Source organism: Varanus komodoensis, unplaced genomic scaffold, assembly GCF_004798865.1.
Source record: "Varanus komodoensis strain SLA01 unplaced genomic scaffold, ASM479886v1 scaffold20_1, whole genome shotgun sequence".
Classification (NCBI taxonomy): domain Eukaryota; kingdom Metazoa; phylum Chordata; class Lepidosauria; order Squamata; family Varanidae; genus Varanus; species Varanus komodoensis.
This window is the reverse complement of record NW_025335587.1, coordinates 18,232,826-18,251,448: the sequence shown is the minus strand read 5'-3', so window position 1 is coordinate 18,251,448 and position 18,623 is coordinate 18,232,826. Positions and strand designations below refer to the sequence as shown.

General features: G+C 46.6%; 1 protein-coding gene across 9 annotated transcripts in view; it reads right to left on the bottom strand.

Moving 5' to 3' along the window:
* Window positions 1–18,623, bottom strand: part of BCAS3 (BCAS3 microtubule associated cell migration factor) — a 367,571-nt gene that overhangs the window by 212,753 nt on the left and 136,195 nt on the right. For all 9 annotated transcript variants that reach the window (XM_044430184.1, XM_044430179.1, XM_044430186.1 and 6 more), the window contains exon 16: window positions 599–749. In XM_044430184.1, the coding sequence (XP_044286119.1) occupies window positions 599–749 (151 nt within the window). The remainder of the gene's footprint in view (window positions 1–598; window positions 750–18,623) is intronic.

The window sequence follows — 18,623 nt, the reverse complement described above, 5'->3', positions numbered from 1 at the left end:
CATGCTAAAATAAAATGGATAAAATCATATTTGCAAAATAATAGGAATGAGAATAAAAAATGCGAGTGAACCCCAGAACACACACGTTCCCTGGTATGCCACTTTCTATTAAAGTACACAAAACATACTGTCGATGGCTTAACAAGGGCCAGGAAATCCTCTGTTTGAGTTACTAATTATCTCTGATTTCAAGCAGAAAACAAATCCCTCAGATGGTTTGGAGAAAATGAGCCATCAACATAAAATATATAAAAAATACAAAGAGTTTGGAAATTCTGGACAAATATTTACAGACCTCGCTTGAGATGCCCCCGAGTCCTTTGCACGCGGCTTTCCGTATTCTGCCGTTTTTGCCATGGCACGCGCCAAGGAAGTGTGCAGAACAACCCTAGGCACGTTTAATCAAGAGTTAAGTCCCACGGTGTAGAGTAGAGCTTACCAGCAAATACCAGTGCCCGGTGCTGCAGCCTTAAAGTTTAAAAGGGAGATGCTGCAGCTACAAATTTGTTCCGAAACAGAATGCAGCAAAGAGAGAGAAAGAAAAAAGATTTCCGAAACACACAATGCAGGAATCAGCCTCCACAACTGTTTTGCTTACCCTGTGCGTTTGGTGATGGTTCCTAAAGTCATGGGCTGCTTGATTTGAGCCAGAGGCACCACCACCGTCAGGCTGGGAAGCGGGGAAAGGCGAGGGTTCCCCGGATTATTGTTGGTAAAATTGTTGTAAGTGTCGTGGCTGTTCAGTTTTCCTGGATGGGAGACAACAAAAGAACAGAGAAGAGAAGCAACTTTATTTCGGCAGAAAACCTTTCCCGGTCTTGCAGCCCCTTTCCCCTTGTCATCCACTGCCCCTTTCCAAGTCTGCACATTTTTAAATCAACAGTGTGGATAGATGAGAATTTTCTACAGTGAGATGTTTTGGTTCTTTTATAAGAACTTACCAAAATTCAGAAACAGGAATGGAAAAACTGGAGATTTAAACATGTGAATGTGGACATTTAAAAAGCAAGAGAGAAATTTGTCTATCCAGATCCATAGCTTTCACTGCTTAGGCCTTAGAATTTGGCACCTGAATCCCTGTTTGGTTGTTTTAAAAACAGGTCTGGGAGAAAGTGAAACTGAATAATTAACGGCTATCCCTGTACTGGCCCGGTACAAAACGGCTATAAGGACACAAAAACTTTTACAGAATTATTAACAGGATGGACGGACGGACGGACGGACATTTTTTTCAAAATCTGGATGTGTGTACACACCCTTCTCCAGCAAGTGTCTGCGCAGTCACCTCTGAAGTCCATCCTAGACTGAAAGAACAAACTGGTTTCACTGGTTTCTTATCTAAAATGCCTGTCCTTTCGATTGCAGAGTCTTGAGGTGGTTAATGAAAAAACCCATCCATAAGAAATTCACCAGTAAAACCAGTCACCTTACCCACTGAAGCAACAGATTCTAAGATAAAGAAAGGAAAACAGTGTGTTGAAGTGTTTCAGAAAAACACCAGTCAGAAACTGAGCCTGCAGAAGGACGCAAAAGGCACATTTCCAGGGACAAGGTGACAACACCAAAAAGGCCCCTTCTCTTGCAGCGAGACACCTCTGCTCAGAAGTGAACGGCAAGGTACATCCCCATCCGGGACCAGGAATGGTTACAGGTGGCTGGCTGGCTGGCTGGCTGGCTGCAGCTTCCTCCAGGCTTGCACCCCTGAAACGTAATGCTCTGCCAGCAGGAGCACAGAGTCACTGCTCTCTGGGACAATTCTGCAAGGAATTGCCCCCTGGGCTGCTTTGGGCAGGGAAGAGGAGGAGGAGGTGCAGAAACCAATAAAAATGCTTTGGTATCAGGGCAAAAAGCTGTCCCTCTTCCATGTGCTTTGGAATCCGTGGCTGCAGATGTCCGTGGTGCACACAGCCCCCTGGAGAGCAATCCCAGGTGTGGGGCCATTTCTTCAAAACCTAAACAGGACTCCGTGTGGCGACAAGCTGCAAGCCCTGAGTGTGTATCCAGTGCCTGTATTTGACAGCACAATACAAGGAAGGTTTACTCATCAGCCAGCTTCTCGGCTCCTTTCAAATCAATACCGAAGGCTGCCCTTGCATTGGCCTGAACAGCGTGCCGGCAAAACCTGGGCGTGCTGATGTTCTCCGAAATCCATCTCGGCTTGCTCCAATCTGAGTCTATGTCAGATTGTGAGTCCTGTTTTGCTCTCTTCCTCATGAAGACTCACGCCTATTCTCATGCACATTCTCCCAAATGTAATTGTGGGCACCTTCGGAATGTGCACGTGCCTCTCCCATTGATCAGGACGTACTTCCGAGCATTTCTCAGCGGCACAAGTTTATTTGTGCACTTAGTTCGAACCGACGGCTGAACGCGTTTTGTGGGTGCCTAAATCACATTCAAGGATGGAAATGCACAGATCTCAAACACGGATATTGTCTAAGTCTGTGTCCAGGCTGGAAGGCGTGAACTGGATAATTCCTGATACAGAACAAACAGAAATGATTTCTTTCATATACTTTTAGGGACCAGAATTATATGGTAATAGGTGTGGCTGCACTTGCTGAAGCTGAAAATAATGAGTCTAGATTCGTTTGTCAGTAGCTGTCAAGCTTAACATTTCTGTTCCATGGTGCTTTTAGTTTTTATCATTTTTCTTGTTTTATATTGCGTTTTAGAGTTGTATTTGTTTGGGAAGAATTTGGGGCAGTCCTAGAGATACTGTGTATGGAGATGAACTAAGATGAATATATGTAGAGAGAGAGGGAAGGAGGGAGGGAGGGAGAGCCGGAGCTGCCTGGATGCCAAGCTGTGCAAAATTAATTATGCCTGTCCCATTAGAATCAATATGATTTAAACATGTTGGACAAATCTCTCTGTTTCTGCCCTGTGTCAGTTTTCCATGCTTTTAGCTATAATTCTGTTCTGTTACATTTCATTTCTGCATTGATCTGCATTTTTAAAAATGAAAAAAGTCATTTGTTTTCTTTCAAAATGCATATTTCAATGTATGTTGTGATATATTTAACCCACCAAGAACTGCCAGGCAGCATTCAGAGAAATGCTGAATCTGATGAGCTACAACATTTGTGGTAGTCCAAGAAGTATGGATCAAGCCCATTCATATAGCAACATAAAAATATCAAATTCTTGAAGCCTTTTCTTTCCTTTCCTTTTCCTTTTCTTCTCTTTTCTTTTTTTTGCAGACCAAATACATTGTGGTCAGGGTTTAAAAAAATCAGAATCTGCTGGAATTTTTTTAAATTAAAAAAACATCCTAAGGACCCATTGAAAAGAAGAATGTGAACTGCTTTTGCTTACACCAGTTGCTCCCCAGTCCAATCCCAGTGGATCGTCTCCTCGTGGAAGAACATAGTAACACAGCGTGAAAACAGAACAAAAATCACTCACTTCTCCAAACCATTAAATGTCTGAAACAGGGGCCGGCATGGCTCAGCTGCAAATGCAGTCCCTAGAAGGAGCAGATTTTCACCGAAAACAAACAAAACAAAACAAAAGTGCTGCAGTTTTAACCAGCAAAATGGATGGGAGAGGAGAAATTCCGTTCTTTTCAAAGCAAGCAACCATCAAATAAGAAAAGAAAATAGTGTTTTGGCACTGGAGGTAAGCAACTTTATCCAGTGAACTAACTGGAAGAAAAACTGGGGAATCTGCAGTTACAAATGAGAACCTTAAATTAAACCTCGGCACAAGAATATTCTTTTAAAAACTAACTCTTGAGTGCGTGCCTAACGAAGGGCAGAAGCAGAAGACAAACCAAGTCTGCATCCCAAGGCTGTGAGGGGACCAAGCGTCTCCTGATTCGAGCGGCCATGCAATCGATACGAGTGATTTGATACTGAGATGAACGTGAGACGATCACCATTCCGTCCTTCTCTGCGTGCTCTGGCTCTAGGCACTTCTTTCCCTCTTTTTCTTTTTTTCGGAAATATAAAATTATACTAATGGTCTCTAGCGTGCATTTAAGCCACGCGCTGGCCTCCGACAAGTCACTTTTCCTCCCTGTCGTGCTTCAAGTTGACGGACGGCTCGATCCTCTTTAATGTGCTTTATGTAGTTTGTATGTGCGTCTTACTCTTGCTCGCCTTCTTTCTAATTCCCCTCCTCAATCCGTATCTCTAGCTAGACCCCCGTCTCGCAGAATGTGCTCTCATCATACTCGATTGACCTCTGATTCACCCATTGCATCAGGCCTCGTCTCACCACAATCATACCCATGATTTTATTATTAACTTAAGTGCATTGGCTCTCCCCTGCCCCTTCTTATCTTTCCTCTTTGATTTCACATTATTGTCCTCCTCAATTGTTCTCTTCCTTGGGTTCATTTGTCCTTTTCAAACCCTGGATTTCCACTTCTCTGTTTCAATTGCCTCCATTCCCCATTTTGGATGCTTGGCTTTGCTTTGCCAGCTGAGATCCAGCCCATTCAAGAAGCATCTTAAAACTCATTTGTTTCCATAAATGTTATGATTCTACAGCTCCTCCGGAAATCTTTCCAAACACATGCAGTAAGCTGAACTTTTTGATGCAAGAAGAACTGACCTGGCCACATTATAACATTTCTCCCGCCATTTTCTAGGTGCGTGCCTTCTGTTAGGCGTCTCGTTTCTGCTACGCTGAACTGCAGTCCTGTACATAGGTTACCTGGGAGTAAGTCCCGCTGAACTGGAGCAGGCTTACTTCTGAGGGGACAAACACCCGATACGATTACAAGCTTGAGAGGCGGCTTGGTTTCTTTTGAGTCTTTGTGCAATGCCCAGTGGTCGCAGGAAGACGGCCCTTCACCCTCACCCTCACTATCCAATTGCCCATTTCCCTCCAATACTACATTTCACTGTTATTTACAAAAGCCCCGAGGGAAGGGGCAGGGAGAATTGTTCAGCAAATTCAGATGGCCGGGGGGGGGGGGGCTGCTCAGATGCCTGCACTCCCAGCCTTACAATTTCGGCCCGGCAATGCTACATTTCCCGCAATGCTGATACATGCTCCAGAGTTATTCAGAACTACTCCTCTTCTCTGTACACATACAAAAAGCTGCAGCACGAAAGCACAACAGTGCTTAGAAACAGATGTTCTGTGGGAGACTTCCCTGTGGATTTTCTTTTGCATTTTCATACATTCTGGATGTTTTTAAATTGTTGGCTTAGTTGAAGACCGATCTCTTCACTTTCAAGAATGTTTTTGCTAGGTGGTGATCAGAGTAAACAACGGTGTCACGCATGTCGCTCATATTGTTTTCGAGGATAAAAAATGTTCTGTAGCACATTAAAAATCGGACGTTAAATGCTGTCTCGAAAGTCCACACTAGAAGGCTGCCTGAACTCAGCTGAATTCTGCTGGGACAGACAGATCTCATATTTTCTTGTGCGGGGAAACTTTGACACTTTCCCCACCCTCTGGATTACACTGCAGCCTTTGCTCAAAGCAAATGACATATGACCGGATCCAGCCAGAGTTCAGCACTTCGATGCCAAACTAGTTCAAATGAGAGTTAGGCAGGTGCTTGAAGAGGAATCGGTGGCGCTTACAAACATTTGATTTCAGCTGATCACGGCAACGTTCTCCATCGTATCACAGGGAGCCTCTGGTCTTTTGCCAATGGCGATGAAGAACAGGCGTGAACTAGCATTGGCAGAAAAAAATGGGAGCCACGTTTGCAGCCTCACATCTGACCCCAGGCAGACTTACTTGGAAACTAGTCCCACCAAGTTCAACCGGGCAAATTTATGTGACTGGAATCGTAGATTTAACTGTTCCAGCATGTTATGGTTTGTGCAATATGAAATCTGAATTCTTGGCTTAAAAGACATTTTTAAAGGGAAAAAATGCACACTAGCCACTACGCTGATTTCTCAAGAATAGTAATGCATTATGAGCATCAATAATTAGGCCCCATACAAGAAGAAAAGGGAAAATTATAATATGGAAGGCATACAAGGTAGACTATGTCATATGCCCCCTTTGACTTAATTTTCCTCCACTGCACGGAACTCTGCAGGGAACCATTTTTTGCCTCCCCGCTGTGGGGTGGGAGAGAAAGGCAAGAGAACAAACTACAAATTTCATGGGCCGCCGAGACAAAAAGGAGAGGAAATGTAAAGAGAGGCAGAAGAGAGAGGGGCCTCCTCTGTTTACAGGAGATTGAAAAGCACTCAAAAATAGACAAGCTTCCTTGAATTAAAAGGTTTAGATCATTAACTTGTTTTTCTGTGTCCACCCAATGCTGTGAAATGGTGGCTTTTCTTTTCGAGAGGGAGGAAAAGAAGCTTGCTGAGAGGGGGGATGATAATCAAAAGGGAGACATGTTTGAATTAGAGTTCCTAAACAACCGTTGCTGCACTTTGTGGAGATATTATACAAGTCCCAAGGCAGAAGCGTCCAAAACTCCAAGCTGAAGTGCAACCGCCCCCGTTTTTTCCCCAATGAAGAACAACAACGCTGGATAAAAAGGTCCCTCACAGGAAGCCGTCTGAAAGGCTTTAATGGTACTTCAGATGGATTGAAGATAGGAAGAGGAAAGTGGGGAGGGGGGGGGACCAAGGTCTTAATTAATGCCTCTTCCTCCTAAAGAGACTCAAGGCTTCGATTCCCCCCGTCGCTTTTTGGGGTCATCTAATACCATGCATAAGCAATCCCTTGTGGTGTGCATTTTTAAAAATGTTCCTTTTCGGACCGAACAGCCTGGGATCGCTATATCAAAACCCCTGGCAAAGCGAGCAGTAATGCTGGTATCGGAGGCCTGAGGCTTCCCCCTGCCACAAAACCCACCCACAAAAATCGAATCCAGGGGCTGCCACAAAAATCGAATCCAGCCAGCAGCTGAAAGAGCCTGAAAGTCCGTTTACAAAACGGTGTGCGTCGTTTTAAAAAGTAAAGAAATGAAAGGGGAGTATTGTATATCTTAGAGTAACACCAGAGCGGCATCTGCATCCCTCCCACAAATGAGGAATAGACCTTTTTTAATTAGCCCCTCCTTTCATTCATGCTCGATATAGAAAAGGAGAATGAATGTAGTTTTCGGCATTCTTTTGTTTTGTTAATGAGCCGCTGAGACATCTCGACAAGAGAACGCATTCGGCCCTTCGTAAGGACAGGGCTACTTCCTTCTCTGTTAAGTTGGCCAACGCAAAGAAGGTGAGCCGCAGATCCCTGAAAGAGCTTCCTGTCACACTTGGCGGGACGGAAGGGATGGTTGTTGATCAAACCAACCCAAAAAAGATTTTCGACAAGCCGACGGCGACAGAGGCGTAACTGAGGAGAGGGGTGCACACGCCCCACCGCTGTAGTTGTGGGGAACGGCTTTAAGAACCGAGGAATGATTCTGGCCTAATGCATCACGGCAGCAAATTATGGCCTTTGTCGGGCTTGACAGACCAAAGACGGCGCATGTCGCTCACTGGACAAAAACACAAAACACAACCCCAAACTCAGCAGAAAAAATGGAGAGCGGTGCTCTGAGAGGGTGGTTCCACCAGCCATCTCCCCGCTGCCCTGCAAACGCAACCAGCTTGTAGAGCAAGTGATCTGCATGCGAGCCAGAAATACAGCCACTGAAGTCCACCAACACACGGCAAAGATTTTTGTCTATCCATAATAAGTTCAAAACATGCCGACTTCTTCCGCTGGTTTGTTTGCGAGCTGCGCTGCATACATTAAGATTATTTATCTTGTTTTTTACAACAGGAGGAATGTTGACTCGCTAGCTGGAGTATGCGGGGAGCTGAAGGCTTCTCTCCTCTCCAAGCCTGCTTAGGGTTGCACCCGAATGGCTTAGGATTGCCTGGATCACGCTGGCCCTGCTCAGGTATTAAAATCGGCAAGGGGGCCCTGAGCAACATTTTCTGCAGAGACCCGAATGCCAGGCACAGCCGAAAGGGCTTCTTCCAGTATTGCCCCCAGGCCATGGAATGCATTCCCCAAAAAACTACGATGGGCCCCTACGATACTCCCAAATACGCGTTCCCAAGATTGCAGCCTTAAATCTCTGTCTCCCTCACACTCACAGTCCAGAGGAGATCTGCTCAGAAATAACTTATATATGCCCATTTAAACTGGGGAGGAAAGGGAAAGAAATCTAGAGTGAAGTTTTGGTACTGTAACTGCTGTTCTGTCTTCTCAGACTGTGTGAAAAGAATCCGATTTTGTTTCTTACATTAAAATAGAAAACACAGTTTATAAAGCCATAGCAAGTGGTTTCTAATCACAGTCCAATTCTGCTTATTCTTGCTTCTTCCAAAAAAGCCATCAGCCCTTGGAAAAGCAGAATGGAACACATGGAGATGCAGAGGTGCTAAGCGATTTTTTTTAATAACCCTGAAACTAATTCCAAAAACCAATCCTGTCCACTTCCTTTTGAAGTTTATGCATCTGTGAGCTTTAAAAAATATCCTACTCTTCACCAACCATTCCATCCCAGGGCGGTCGAGAGATACAATCTGTTGTAACTATACGCTACTATGGAATCCATTCAAAACTACAATAGCTAAAGTATGGTGAGTCAGTCCATCATAGTCTATCAATGGTGCCCCTTCAGCTGATGCACAAGCTCATCGAAAGGCCTGACGGAAAAGACCTGCTTTCCCTGGTGCCAAAGACTCAACACTGGCGCCACCGGGCTGACCTCCTGCAGGAAAACATTCCACAACTGGGGTGCCACCACCAAGAAGGACCTGCTACGAGTTCTGGAAGTCTGGCCTTTGCTTAGTGACGGTCTGACCAAAAAGGCCTTCCCAGCAAAATTCAAGCCACAGGCAGTAGGACGCAAGCCAAGGCACTCCTTCTGGTAACCATGCCCTAAATGGCTAGGATTTTATACAATTCCTTCAAGTGGGTGCGCTGACCCTCAAGCGGCCTGTCTCGTGTGAGTGCGCCAGTAAACGTAAGGGCTGAAAAACAGTTCTGCTGGGTCAGGCCAATGGTCCATCCAGTCCAGCAATCTGATCACGTGTTAGCAAACCCTCAAGTAGGATGTGCACCAGAGTTCCTCCACCTCAAGCATCTCATAAGGAGGCGAGTCCATTCTTTATAGGCTACAGCGAAGCCTTTGACAGTATGGATCTTGAGAAGCTGAAAAAAGGTACCCGAAGGAAACAGAGGTGCCTCAGCATTTGATCAACATGAGGTACAAGTTGTGTCATGGAGAAGAAGCTAGTGTTAGGGGAGTATCTGGAGGAAAAGAATGGTTTTCTAAAGGCAAAGGCATCAGACAACGGTGTATTTTATCTCCCTGCCAGTTCAATCAGTATACAGAACATATCATAAAGAAACCAGATTCGAATCAGAGGCAGGACGAGCGCAAATTAGTGGACGATGATCAAATGTAACATTTGCAGACAGTACCGTATTGCTGGCAGAAAGCAGCAACAAATTGAAACAACCACTAGTGAAAGTGGAGGAAAAAAGTGAAGGTCTGTGACTGAACATGGAAAGAAAAAATCATGACTGCAGACGAATTATACAACACTAAGGTCAACAATGAAGACACTGAAGGAGTGAAAGATTTTGCATGCCTTGGGTGACTTAAAGGTTGTGAACTGCCCAGAGAGCTTCAGCTATGGGCAGTATAGAAATATAATGCAATAATAGTATTTTTCATCATTATCATCATCACCAATTCAAAGGGAGATTGCAACCAAGAAAGAAGACTAAGACTTGAAAGCATAGCACTGGAGAAGCTGGAAATGATCGCCAAGTATAAAAACATTTCACTGAAGGCCACTGAGGTCACTCATTTCACTGAGAAGATCCACATGATTCATTTCCAGATTGCTATGAGCTGGCATGAAGTAAGCCGAAGGAAGCCAATTGAGGTGTTCTAAACATGGCGCTGGAGCAATGCTTTGCAAGTAATCTGGACCCACAAGACAACAAAACAGCCCCACATCAAATGCACTAGAACTTTCCCTGGAAGCCGAACGGATGAAGTGGAAGCGGTTATATTTCAGGCACAGCACTAGAGAAGACAATAATGCTGGGGAAAGGCAAAGGCAGAGGAAGGGGAAGGCCAGATATGAAGTGGATCAATGCCGTAAAGGAAGCTCCAGCCTTGAGTTTGCAAGAGCTGCACAGGACCGTCAAGGACGGGGTGTTTTGGAGAGCTCTCATTCACAGGGCTGACATAAATCAGAGGGGACTCGGAAGCATGGAACGTAGCAAAATACTTGTAGCCAATGGTGCGTCCTCTTCGGCAGCTCCTGTTCCAATACTTGGCGTGCTGTTTTCCTTTCGTCTGAAACATTTCTATCTTGCCCTCCAGCCAAAGGGATGGGGTGGCAGGATGTAGCTTCCCTGGAAACATGCTGAGAGAACCTAACCCAAAGCATGTTTACTCAGAAGTAAGTCCTAATGCGCTCTAGGGGATTTACGCGTTTCGCGTTGCCGCCTATGTAGTCTTTCAACCTGAACCCGAGCAGAAGGGCAGAACTGGATCAGCTGGATCCAGTAACATTCACCTCCTTCTCCCGTTCAGTCAAGCAACCCAAGGATTCCAATTTTACTGCAGAACAGCAAGTGGTGCATGAAATCCCCGTGAGAACGTGCAGGGGTCAAATGTTGTCATTTCTTTACGGCAGGAGAGGGCATCTTCTGAGGGCCTGTGATGAACTGCTCCTCCCGGAACCCGTGTGTGTGTCGGGGGGGGGGGGTGCCCTGGGTGTTCCCCAAAAGCTATATAAATGACACAAGTTTCACAAAGGCGTCTTAATTTATACTATTTGTTACAAGACTGGACTGATAGGTAAAGAAGGGTCCGGGCGCATCGCAGCCAGTGCTGTGGAAGAAACCCACAGCCAATGCAACTGAGTTTTGTGAACGAGGTCTATGGATTTAGCTGCAGACCGAGGATTTCACAGCCTGGTTTTCACCCTCGCTGGGAACTGGCACACGCTGGCACTTGTGCATTAGCACTAATTTGCACTTGCCCTGATGCACGTTCATTCTAATACTCACTTCCCTAATAGACGTTAACCCGAAGTGGCACTGGTGCAACTGCGACTCAGTGCTAACGGCTCGGGTGAGGGTGTGCTCTTGCATACACCCCTACAGAATGTGGAGACAGCGAAATAAAAGACACCTGGCGATCCACAAAACAGAGGCAGAATGGGATGAGGGGAACCTGTCCCGCCCTAATCACAACATATGGGGTGGAATACCTAAGTTCAGATTTTAAAAAATGTCACGGCAGGAAAGAAACTTAACTCTACAGCGTACATAAAGTATATGTTTAACATCAACAGAAGCATGTAATTCCCCTCTATTTTCTGCAGAATTCATTTGGGTTCGTCCTTCAGTCACGCGGAGGGGCAAGGCAAGGCCCTGTTCCCCACCACTGAAAATTACATTCAGCTTCTGTAATTTCAGCAAGTGTTTTCAAGCACACCTTTGGACAAGAATAAGGACTAGAAACATGCGCCTTCATCTTTAAATGTGGAAGCTGAGATTCTCAACAGTGAGATTCTCAACAGCTATATTCCGTGTTCAATAACATACTCGTATAGTATCATATTATACAATTAGTGTGGTCATCCAAAAAGAGGACAAAAGACGGCATGAGGCTGCATGAAATTTGCATGTGCTAATTTATATAGCAATAGGCATGTTTAGAAATAATTGACATTTAAATAGAGCTAGTGGGCATTTGGCTTTGGAGCAGGAGGCTGTGATGACCAACGGAAGCCCCGTTCAGTCCAAGGGGTCTACTCTCTATGAAGGACTGGCACTGGATGCAACCCATGCAGTGGGGCCAGGGGCCTGGCTCCATCAGGTACAGCTCTTTCCCCTGATGGAGCTTTGAAGTGTAACAGGCTGCGCTTGGAAGAGAGAACTGCCCTCTGAGAAGCAGGGAACATGGCCACCCGGCATACGATGTGGGCCTGACCTTCAGACCCCTGGAGCACACGGCCAATGAAGTGTGCACGCATCCACGCCAAGGCAGAGCTGCACTGGCTTAAATACAGCGGCCCGCGCCCGGGAAGAAGCCCGAGACAATGAAGATCCTCCGAGATAAAAGCCGCAGAGAAGCTCTCTGTGTGCAGTGGATGCTGCAGGAGATGGCCAGGCATCTTTTTTCTTCCTCATGAAATCCCATCAAATGTGTTCCGATTGTGTTTTATAATAAATTCTAAGGCTGGTAAAGTGTTTGCAAAGTTAGAAGCACAAAGTATTATTTGTCATCATCTCACTAGTGGTTGCTAAGTGGAAATCTAGCGTCTAGATTAATAATTGATCTCCAGATAGATTGGACAGGAAATAAGGACGAAGAAGTATTTTCGCTTGCACTGAACATGAGAGCAACATGTGGCTGTCACAGTTTGGCTGCAATCAGTTTCTAGAGAAAGCCCAACCTTTTTTTAAAGAAAGGTTACGTTGCTAGTCCTCATGGATGACAAAAGCATGGATTTTTTCCCCTTGAAGACTAGAATCTGAGGGGCAAGCGCAGTATTTTGCTCCAGCGAAGCTTCGAGACCCAAGGACAGCATACCAGAAAGGCATCCTCATAACCTTTTGTGAGCTTCCTGGATGGATCTTTGCACTGAAGGACGAGGTGGCAGACTAAATAGAGCTATTCTTTATCTGTTTCGGGTGGCTGTGCCATCAACATCACATCCGTCCACTGCTAACTAATAACAGCCTCACTCGCTTTTTCCAGAATGTCTTCAAGCTGTCGCTTTGCTTCGTGCCGACTCTTTTCCTCCAACCGCTCTGAAAGGGCTGTCAAATAAGCTTACGAGCACGGCGCGCTCTTAGCCTTTCTTTCCAGTGCTTCCTATGTAAGAAGTACCTAACTGCGGAAGAGGGCAGATGCTGTGCAACACGCACAGTCTCACAGCGTTAGAAATGTTGCTGTGGCCGGCACCACAAAGATACAACCTTAACTTCTTAATTGCATGGCCGTGGGGAGCAAGGAAAATGCGCTTCAGCAGTTCTTTTATCTTGCATTCAAGAAGAGCTACATTGTGTTCTCGCTACTGGGATGAAGTGGTGCTCCATAGATTATATTTAACAGGTCAAGTCTTTAAAAGGGAGGAAGGGACCAAAAAAATAAAAAAAACCCAACTTTATGGCCTGCTATTGTACCTCGGCCTGAGAAAACACTCAATAATAAAAGATTGTGGGGAGGGGGGCGCACTGCTCCGCTCCCCCCTTCAGGCTCTAACAACCGAGCAACACCCACTGCATCAAGCAGGACTGCAGGCAGAAGAAACCTTTCTGGAACAGGCCAAAAGTCCAGAAGGGTGCACTCGAGCGTCAGATGCTCTCCCACTCTTCCAAGCTAACCAGTGATTCTCCATTAAAGGACAGTTCGAGAAATATGCCACAGTCAGACATTTCTAATGTGACTGAAAGCTCTCTCTCTCTCCCCGCCCTGCCCCACACCATACACGTCCCTCAAGATTCATTGCAAAAATTAGTCAAGTTATTCAAACAATTAGTGAACACCCTAGGAAGAAAAAAGGTACAGATATTTAGGGATGCAAGCTCCCCTATGAAATGCAAGGTCAGATGCAGTCTGAGAGAATCCACGGCTTGCAGCATGGAGCTCATATTGATGCCAATTAAAAGTAAATGACAATTTGTTTGAGGACTGGAGCAGCTAACTGCAATTGAAGAGTAAGGCTGGGCCCAATGACCCAGTGAAAAACAGAACACAAAAGTGAAGCCAGGAAGCTGGCTGGCGTGGAGATAAAGGGGAACAGGTTCAGGCAAACAAATGGCATTGGGCAATACTGCAGCTGAACAAAAAGCCAATAATTCTCCCACGTGGGAAGAGTCATTTTTCCAAGTATGGTCCCTTAAAGGTCGCAGCCAATCAGCAAGGCTCACCAACTGAGACCCGAGGATTTTCCCCTCAGTAACTTTGCAACACCTTTTTTGAGTCAGTGGACACATTTGGAATCTGCAAACACACCACGGGCACTGTCACAAAATGGCTGCTATGGTTGAGGGGCTTGCCAAGTCATAAAATGGCTACCCGAGCAGGCCTGGCCAGTCACAAAGCATCCACTTCTCAAAGAGCAACTTGGTGAAGCTTCAAAGACCCAAACCCCTACCTGAGCAGCTGAGCCAAGAATTTTGTAACTGGTATGAAGCAAAGATAAGGCCCGAGGTACAAGACACAAGGCCTCTCTTACAAACAGAAATCAAGAGAGCAGTGGCAGCCGGGACTTCATGCTGCAGCCTGGCGGCTCCCCAGTTAATTATTCTTAAATGATTTAAAAATCTGAAGAAATAAAATTCAGCAGGGGCACGCAGCTGGATGAGGGTCCAGAGTGGTGCAGCACGGACGGCAAGCTGCAAATTTCTGTTTTATGCATTCGTCAGCTTCAAGGCACCTCCCATCACATGGATCCAGGTCAAAATCCACTCAACATTGTGGCATCCACTTCTGAGCCAAGAATGCGCACGGCTTGTGGGGTGGCGGTCTGCCTTTCCTTTTGATGCATGGGAATCTTGCTGCTGAGAATTTTCCGGTGGTTTGCTTTTTCCCGAATGCTTCGGTTTCTTGCCGCATTGAACCATCACACAAACTTACTGAGGTGTTTTGGGGATAAAAGCTGCTATCAGAGACGGATGGGTTTGCTTGTTTAGAAGCCAGCCGACTCCTAAGTGACAGCCAGAATTCCCTCCCACAAGCACTGGCAAAAGCACTCCCACACCCATCCCCGTGAGGCCGTGCATCGCATTCTCAAAGGACGGCAGCCCAGATCCGGTTCTAGCCAGACTCTGGACGGGGCATGGCCGAGCTTCCTTTGGAATGAGACCAGTGCGGCAAATCCTAAGGGAGCTGCGCCGCTTGAAGCTTTAACGTGTCACCAGAAAAGTCAAGAGAAGAAAAACTTCCCATTCGTAGCAGTTGCAAGGAGCTTCTTGGTTGTGCTTTTGTTTTAGCTCTGTGCAGAAAATTTGTTTCAGTTTGCCTGGTAATGGAAGCGCCCTTCCGCTACTTGCTGCAGCTGGTTTTTGGTTCCTCCGGAGGAGCCAAACAGAAGGCAATGCAAAACAAACGAGCAAGCAGCCCCCGTTGCCCAACCTTCAGCGGCTTCACACTGGCAAACAAGGGGTGTGTTGTCAATCTTTGGATGATGTTATCGTTCTATCCATTTCACCAAACACCCAGCAAAAGTCACCAGGCGCACGCTGGAGCTGACCGACACCTGCCTTCTCTTGGTCAGAACGAGTCGATAACCTCAAAATCGTGCTGCTTTTCTCTAAGCAGCAGTCGCCAAGAAAAACGGAAAGATACGGCTTTGAGAATGGAGCCTTTGTCAGCAACGCACACGGAGGAGTATGTGCTATGGATATACTCCTTGTGGAACCTTCTGACTTTGGTTCCGGGGTTTAATCAACCTCCCAAATAAAGCACAGGGCACTCTTGCTCAACCGTTTGTCTGACAGGATTCCCTGCCTGCCACCCATCCTCACCTCCTGACACACAAACCCAGCGGGCCCATTTTACTTCCGATAAGGTTACACCTATGCAAGGAGAGTCTCTTTGCCTCGCCGGCTGGATGCTTTCACGCACCTTTTCATGAGCTGGTACAACATCTCGAGACATCAGCTCAAACCTACCCACCTGTCCATCTACCTTTTGATATCAGGGCTACACAACACTGATACAATTGCATAACTAGTCTGGCGTCAAAACGGAGTAACTTTGCCGCTGCAATTCTTACTCCAGAGCCATGCAAAAAGCCCCAACTTTGCTTGTGCGTTGTCAAGAAAGTTGTCATGAAGTATGCCACCATGCCAAAAAACAGGACGACTGAAGGTGTGCACATGCACACAATGCCAATTCATTATGCAAATTTAGAAACAGTCCTTAATATAACAGAATGCTTCTTTATGTGGGAACATTCTCAGCTCTGTTTTAAGGGGGAGTCAAGAAAACGGGCAGCTGCCTTCCACCCCAACCCCCGCAATTTTTGACATGATTTTAAAATACAACTTTTTTAAAAATGCTCATGCATCAACCTGAACGAGAAAATATTGCCTGAGCATTTCCTTTCCTCAGCGCTTCCCCAAATTTCCCTTCCCCGCAAAAAAACAAAACAAAGCAAAACATCTAAATAAATGCAACGACATCTAACTTTGCTTCCCTCCTCTGGCGTGTCCCATTTTTTCTCAGCGGTCTTTCTCCTGGCTCTGCCCCTTTGGCCCTGGTGCCTGAGAGCTGCTGGCCCTGTGGCTAAATGAGGGCGGCTTCACATGCCTCTGCCTCGGAGGGATGGCGATCGGGCAAGCCCCGGCTTAGGGCAGGCTTCTCCCTCACAGCGCTGAGCTCAGCCATGGGCAGCCTGAGGCCCTGCAGAGGCCTACCGCACCCATCAGCCTCAGCCGGCAGAGCCAATTTCAAGGGATGATGGGGGTTGTGGGCCCAAGCATCTGGAATGCAGCGAGTTGCTCGCCCTGCTTTAGCCCTTCGTCTGTAAAAAAGAGATGAAGGGAGAGCTCTGTCTTTCGCCCGGCCACATGTTTAACAACTTGCCTGCTGATCATATGTTTAATTTCATGCAGGAAAGTGAGTGGGCCTGAGGGAGGAAGGGATCGCTCTAGGCAGCCGGGAAAAAGCGAGGGCCTCCACACACACCCCCTCCCCCACAAAGAAGAGGAAGAAGAGCGCATGGATCTGCACACGCTGTGCACATATTAGGTTATAGGGATATTCCAATGTAAAAATAGCTCTTACCATTGAGGTGCAAATGCAAACCCTGGCATGCTCATGGCCTGGGGACATCTCAGCACTGACAGACAAATTCCCTGCCTTGGGGGTCTTCGTGCCTGATGGCCTTGGACTGGAATGCCTCTTCTGGGAGAGGAGACCCCATGTTAGCCTTTCAAGCAGAGGACTGTCTTCCGCAAAGCTGGGCTCCTGGCCATTGCAGATCATGCCATTTCCCCCTGCTAGTCCTCTTTTCTGAGCCAGCTTCGGTGGAAGACGAATCTTCCTCCACAACCCACAGCAAGGTCTAGGGAGCTGGCAGGGGGAATTATGGGGGCTGTAGTCCCAGGCCACTGGCTCGGGAAGGCTGGCACAGATCTTAGGTCAGCCCTCCTCATCCTGCTGCTGTCCAGATGCACTGGACTTCAGCTCACATCTCCTCACATGGCCCGTGGCTCACAGCTCACACGGCCCACGGTCAGGAATTCTGGAAGCCGCTGTCCAAATCTCCCGGGGATCCCCAAGCATGAGGAAGGCTGCTCCGTCTGCTTTGCACCCCACCACATCCACAGAAATACGCACCGCCTGGACCGGGCCAGAGACCCGCACGGACAGCCAATGGACAACCGTTGCTCTTCAGGAAATGACAGCATGATCTCTGGCTTTGCAAAGCACATGACAACAGTAAGAAAGAAAGGAGAACATTTCCCTGATATAGAAACTTTACAAGCAAAACATGGAAAACATAGCCCATAAATTTTTGTTGTGAGTGTTTGGTGTTTTAGGAAGATTGGGTTGAGGGGGAGGAGAGAAGACAGTGTAAAAAAACCAAACAAAAAAACCATATTGTCCATTCAACATTACAAATCCTTATTTTTCCAGACATTTTTCCACCACCACGTACATCGGAAAAATGGATTAAGATGAGGATTGAAAAGGCAGGGAGGGAGGGAAAATCAACAATTGCCTTTGTGGCTGGTGCAAAGGACCGCTGCTTGCCAGAGTAACTTTGTGGATAAAATATTCCCAAGTTAGCCATCGCTTATATGCTTGCTTCCACTTATGATTCCTTTCCCCTTTTTCCTTTTTCAACGGCAGGGGGGAGGGGAGGGAAAGGTATGAAAATGCCGGACAAAAGAAATCCCCACAGACAATGCAAAAACAAATTAAAAGTGCTGTTATAAAACACAGATGCTGCAAGGAAAATAAACTTTGCAAGATTTACGGGGTTTTGACAAAGTTGGCCATTTGTGCAAAAGACATCAGGAGCAGTGGCCGGGTAATACCATTTGCAATGCATCCGTCCATTCTGTTTTATCTTCCTCCAGCCGAACCCCCCCTTCTCTCCCAGGAACATCTGAATAACTGATATTCCTGCTTCCTGAATGGAATGACTTGACGATAGGCTGACAAGATCCCCACATTTTTAAAAGCCCGGCTTCTGCCACTGTTGTGTGGCAAGCACACAGCAGTTTTGCAGGTGTACAGAACATGGCACCAAGCAAAGCAGAAAGCGGTTTCAGCAGAGTTTTACTTGTGGTTTTTAAATCAAATTCCTAGCCCTTATCCCTCCAAATATAGACTTCAAAGTTCCTGGCTGAACGTGGGGAAACCTCTAAAGGTTGAAGTAGTCTTCAGGATGGTCCGCCTTTGATGGGTGGCGCTTCTTTGCCTTGCAAAGCTCTCCACCAGCAATATGTACAACAATAAACACCACAAAACCCATCAGCTGACGTCAGGAGCAGCTTGCTGCTGCCCCCGGTGGGGAGGTGCATCCCTGCAGCCTCTCCATGGAAAAAGACTGGCTCTGCTCCTGCTGGACGCAGACTTCTCCCAGACATGAAGGAATATTCACTGGCTTGCTGGTTCCAAGAACTTGGCTTGAGAGGCCCAGTCTACCTGAGCTCTTGGATCCCCTCCACCTCTGGTTCTGTGTCAGCCTCGAGTC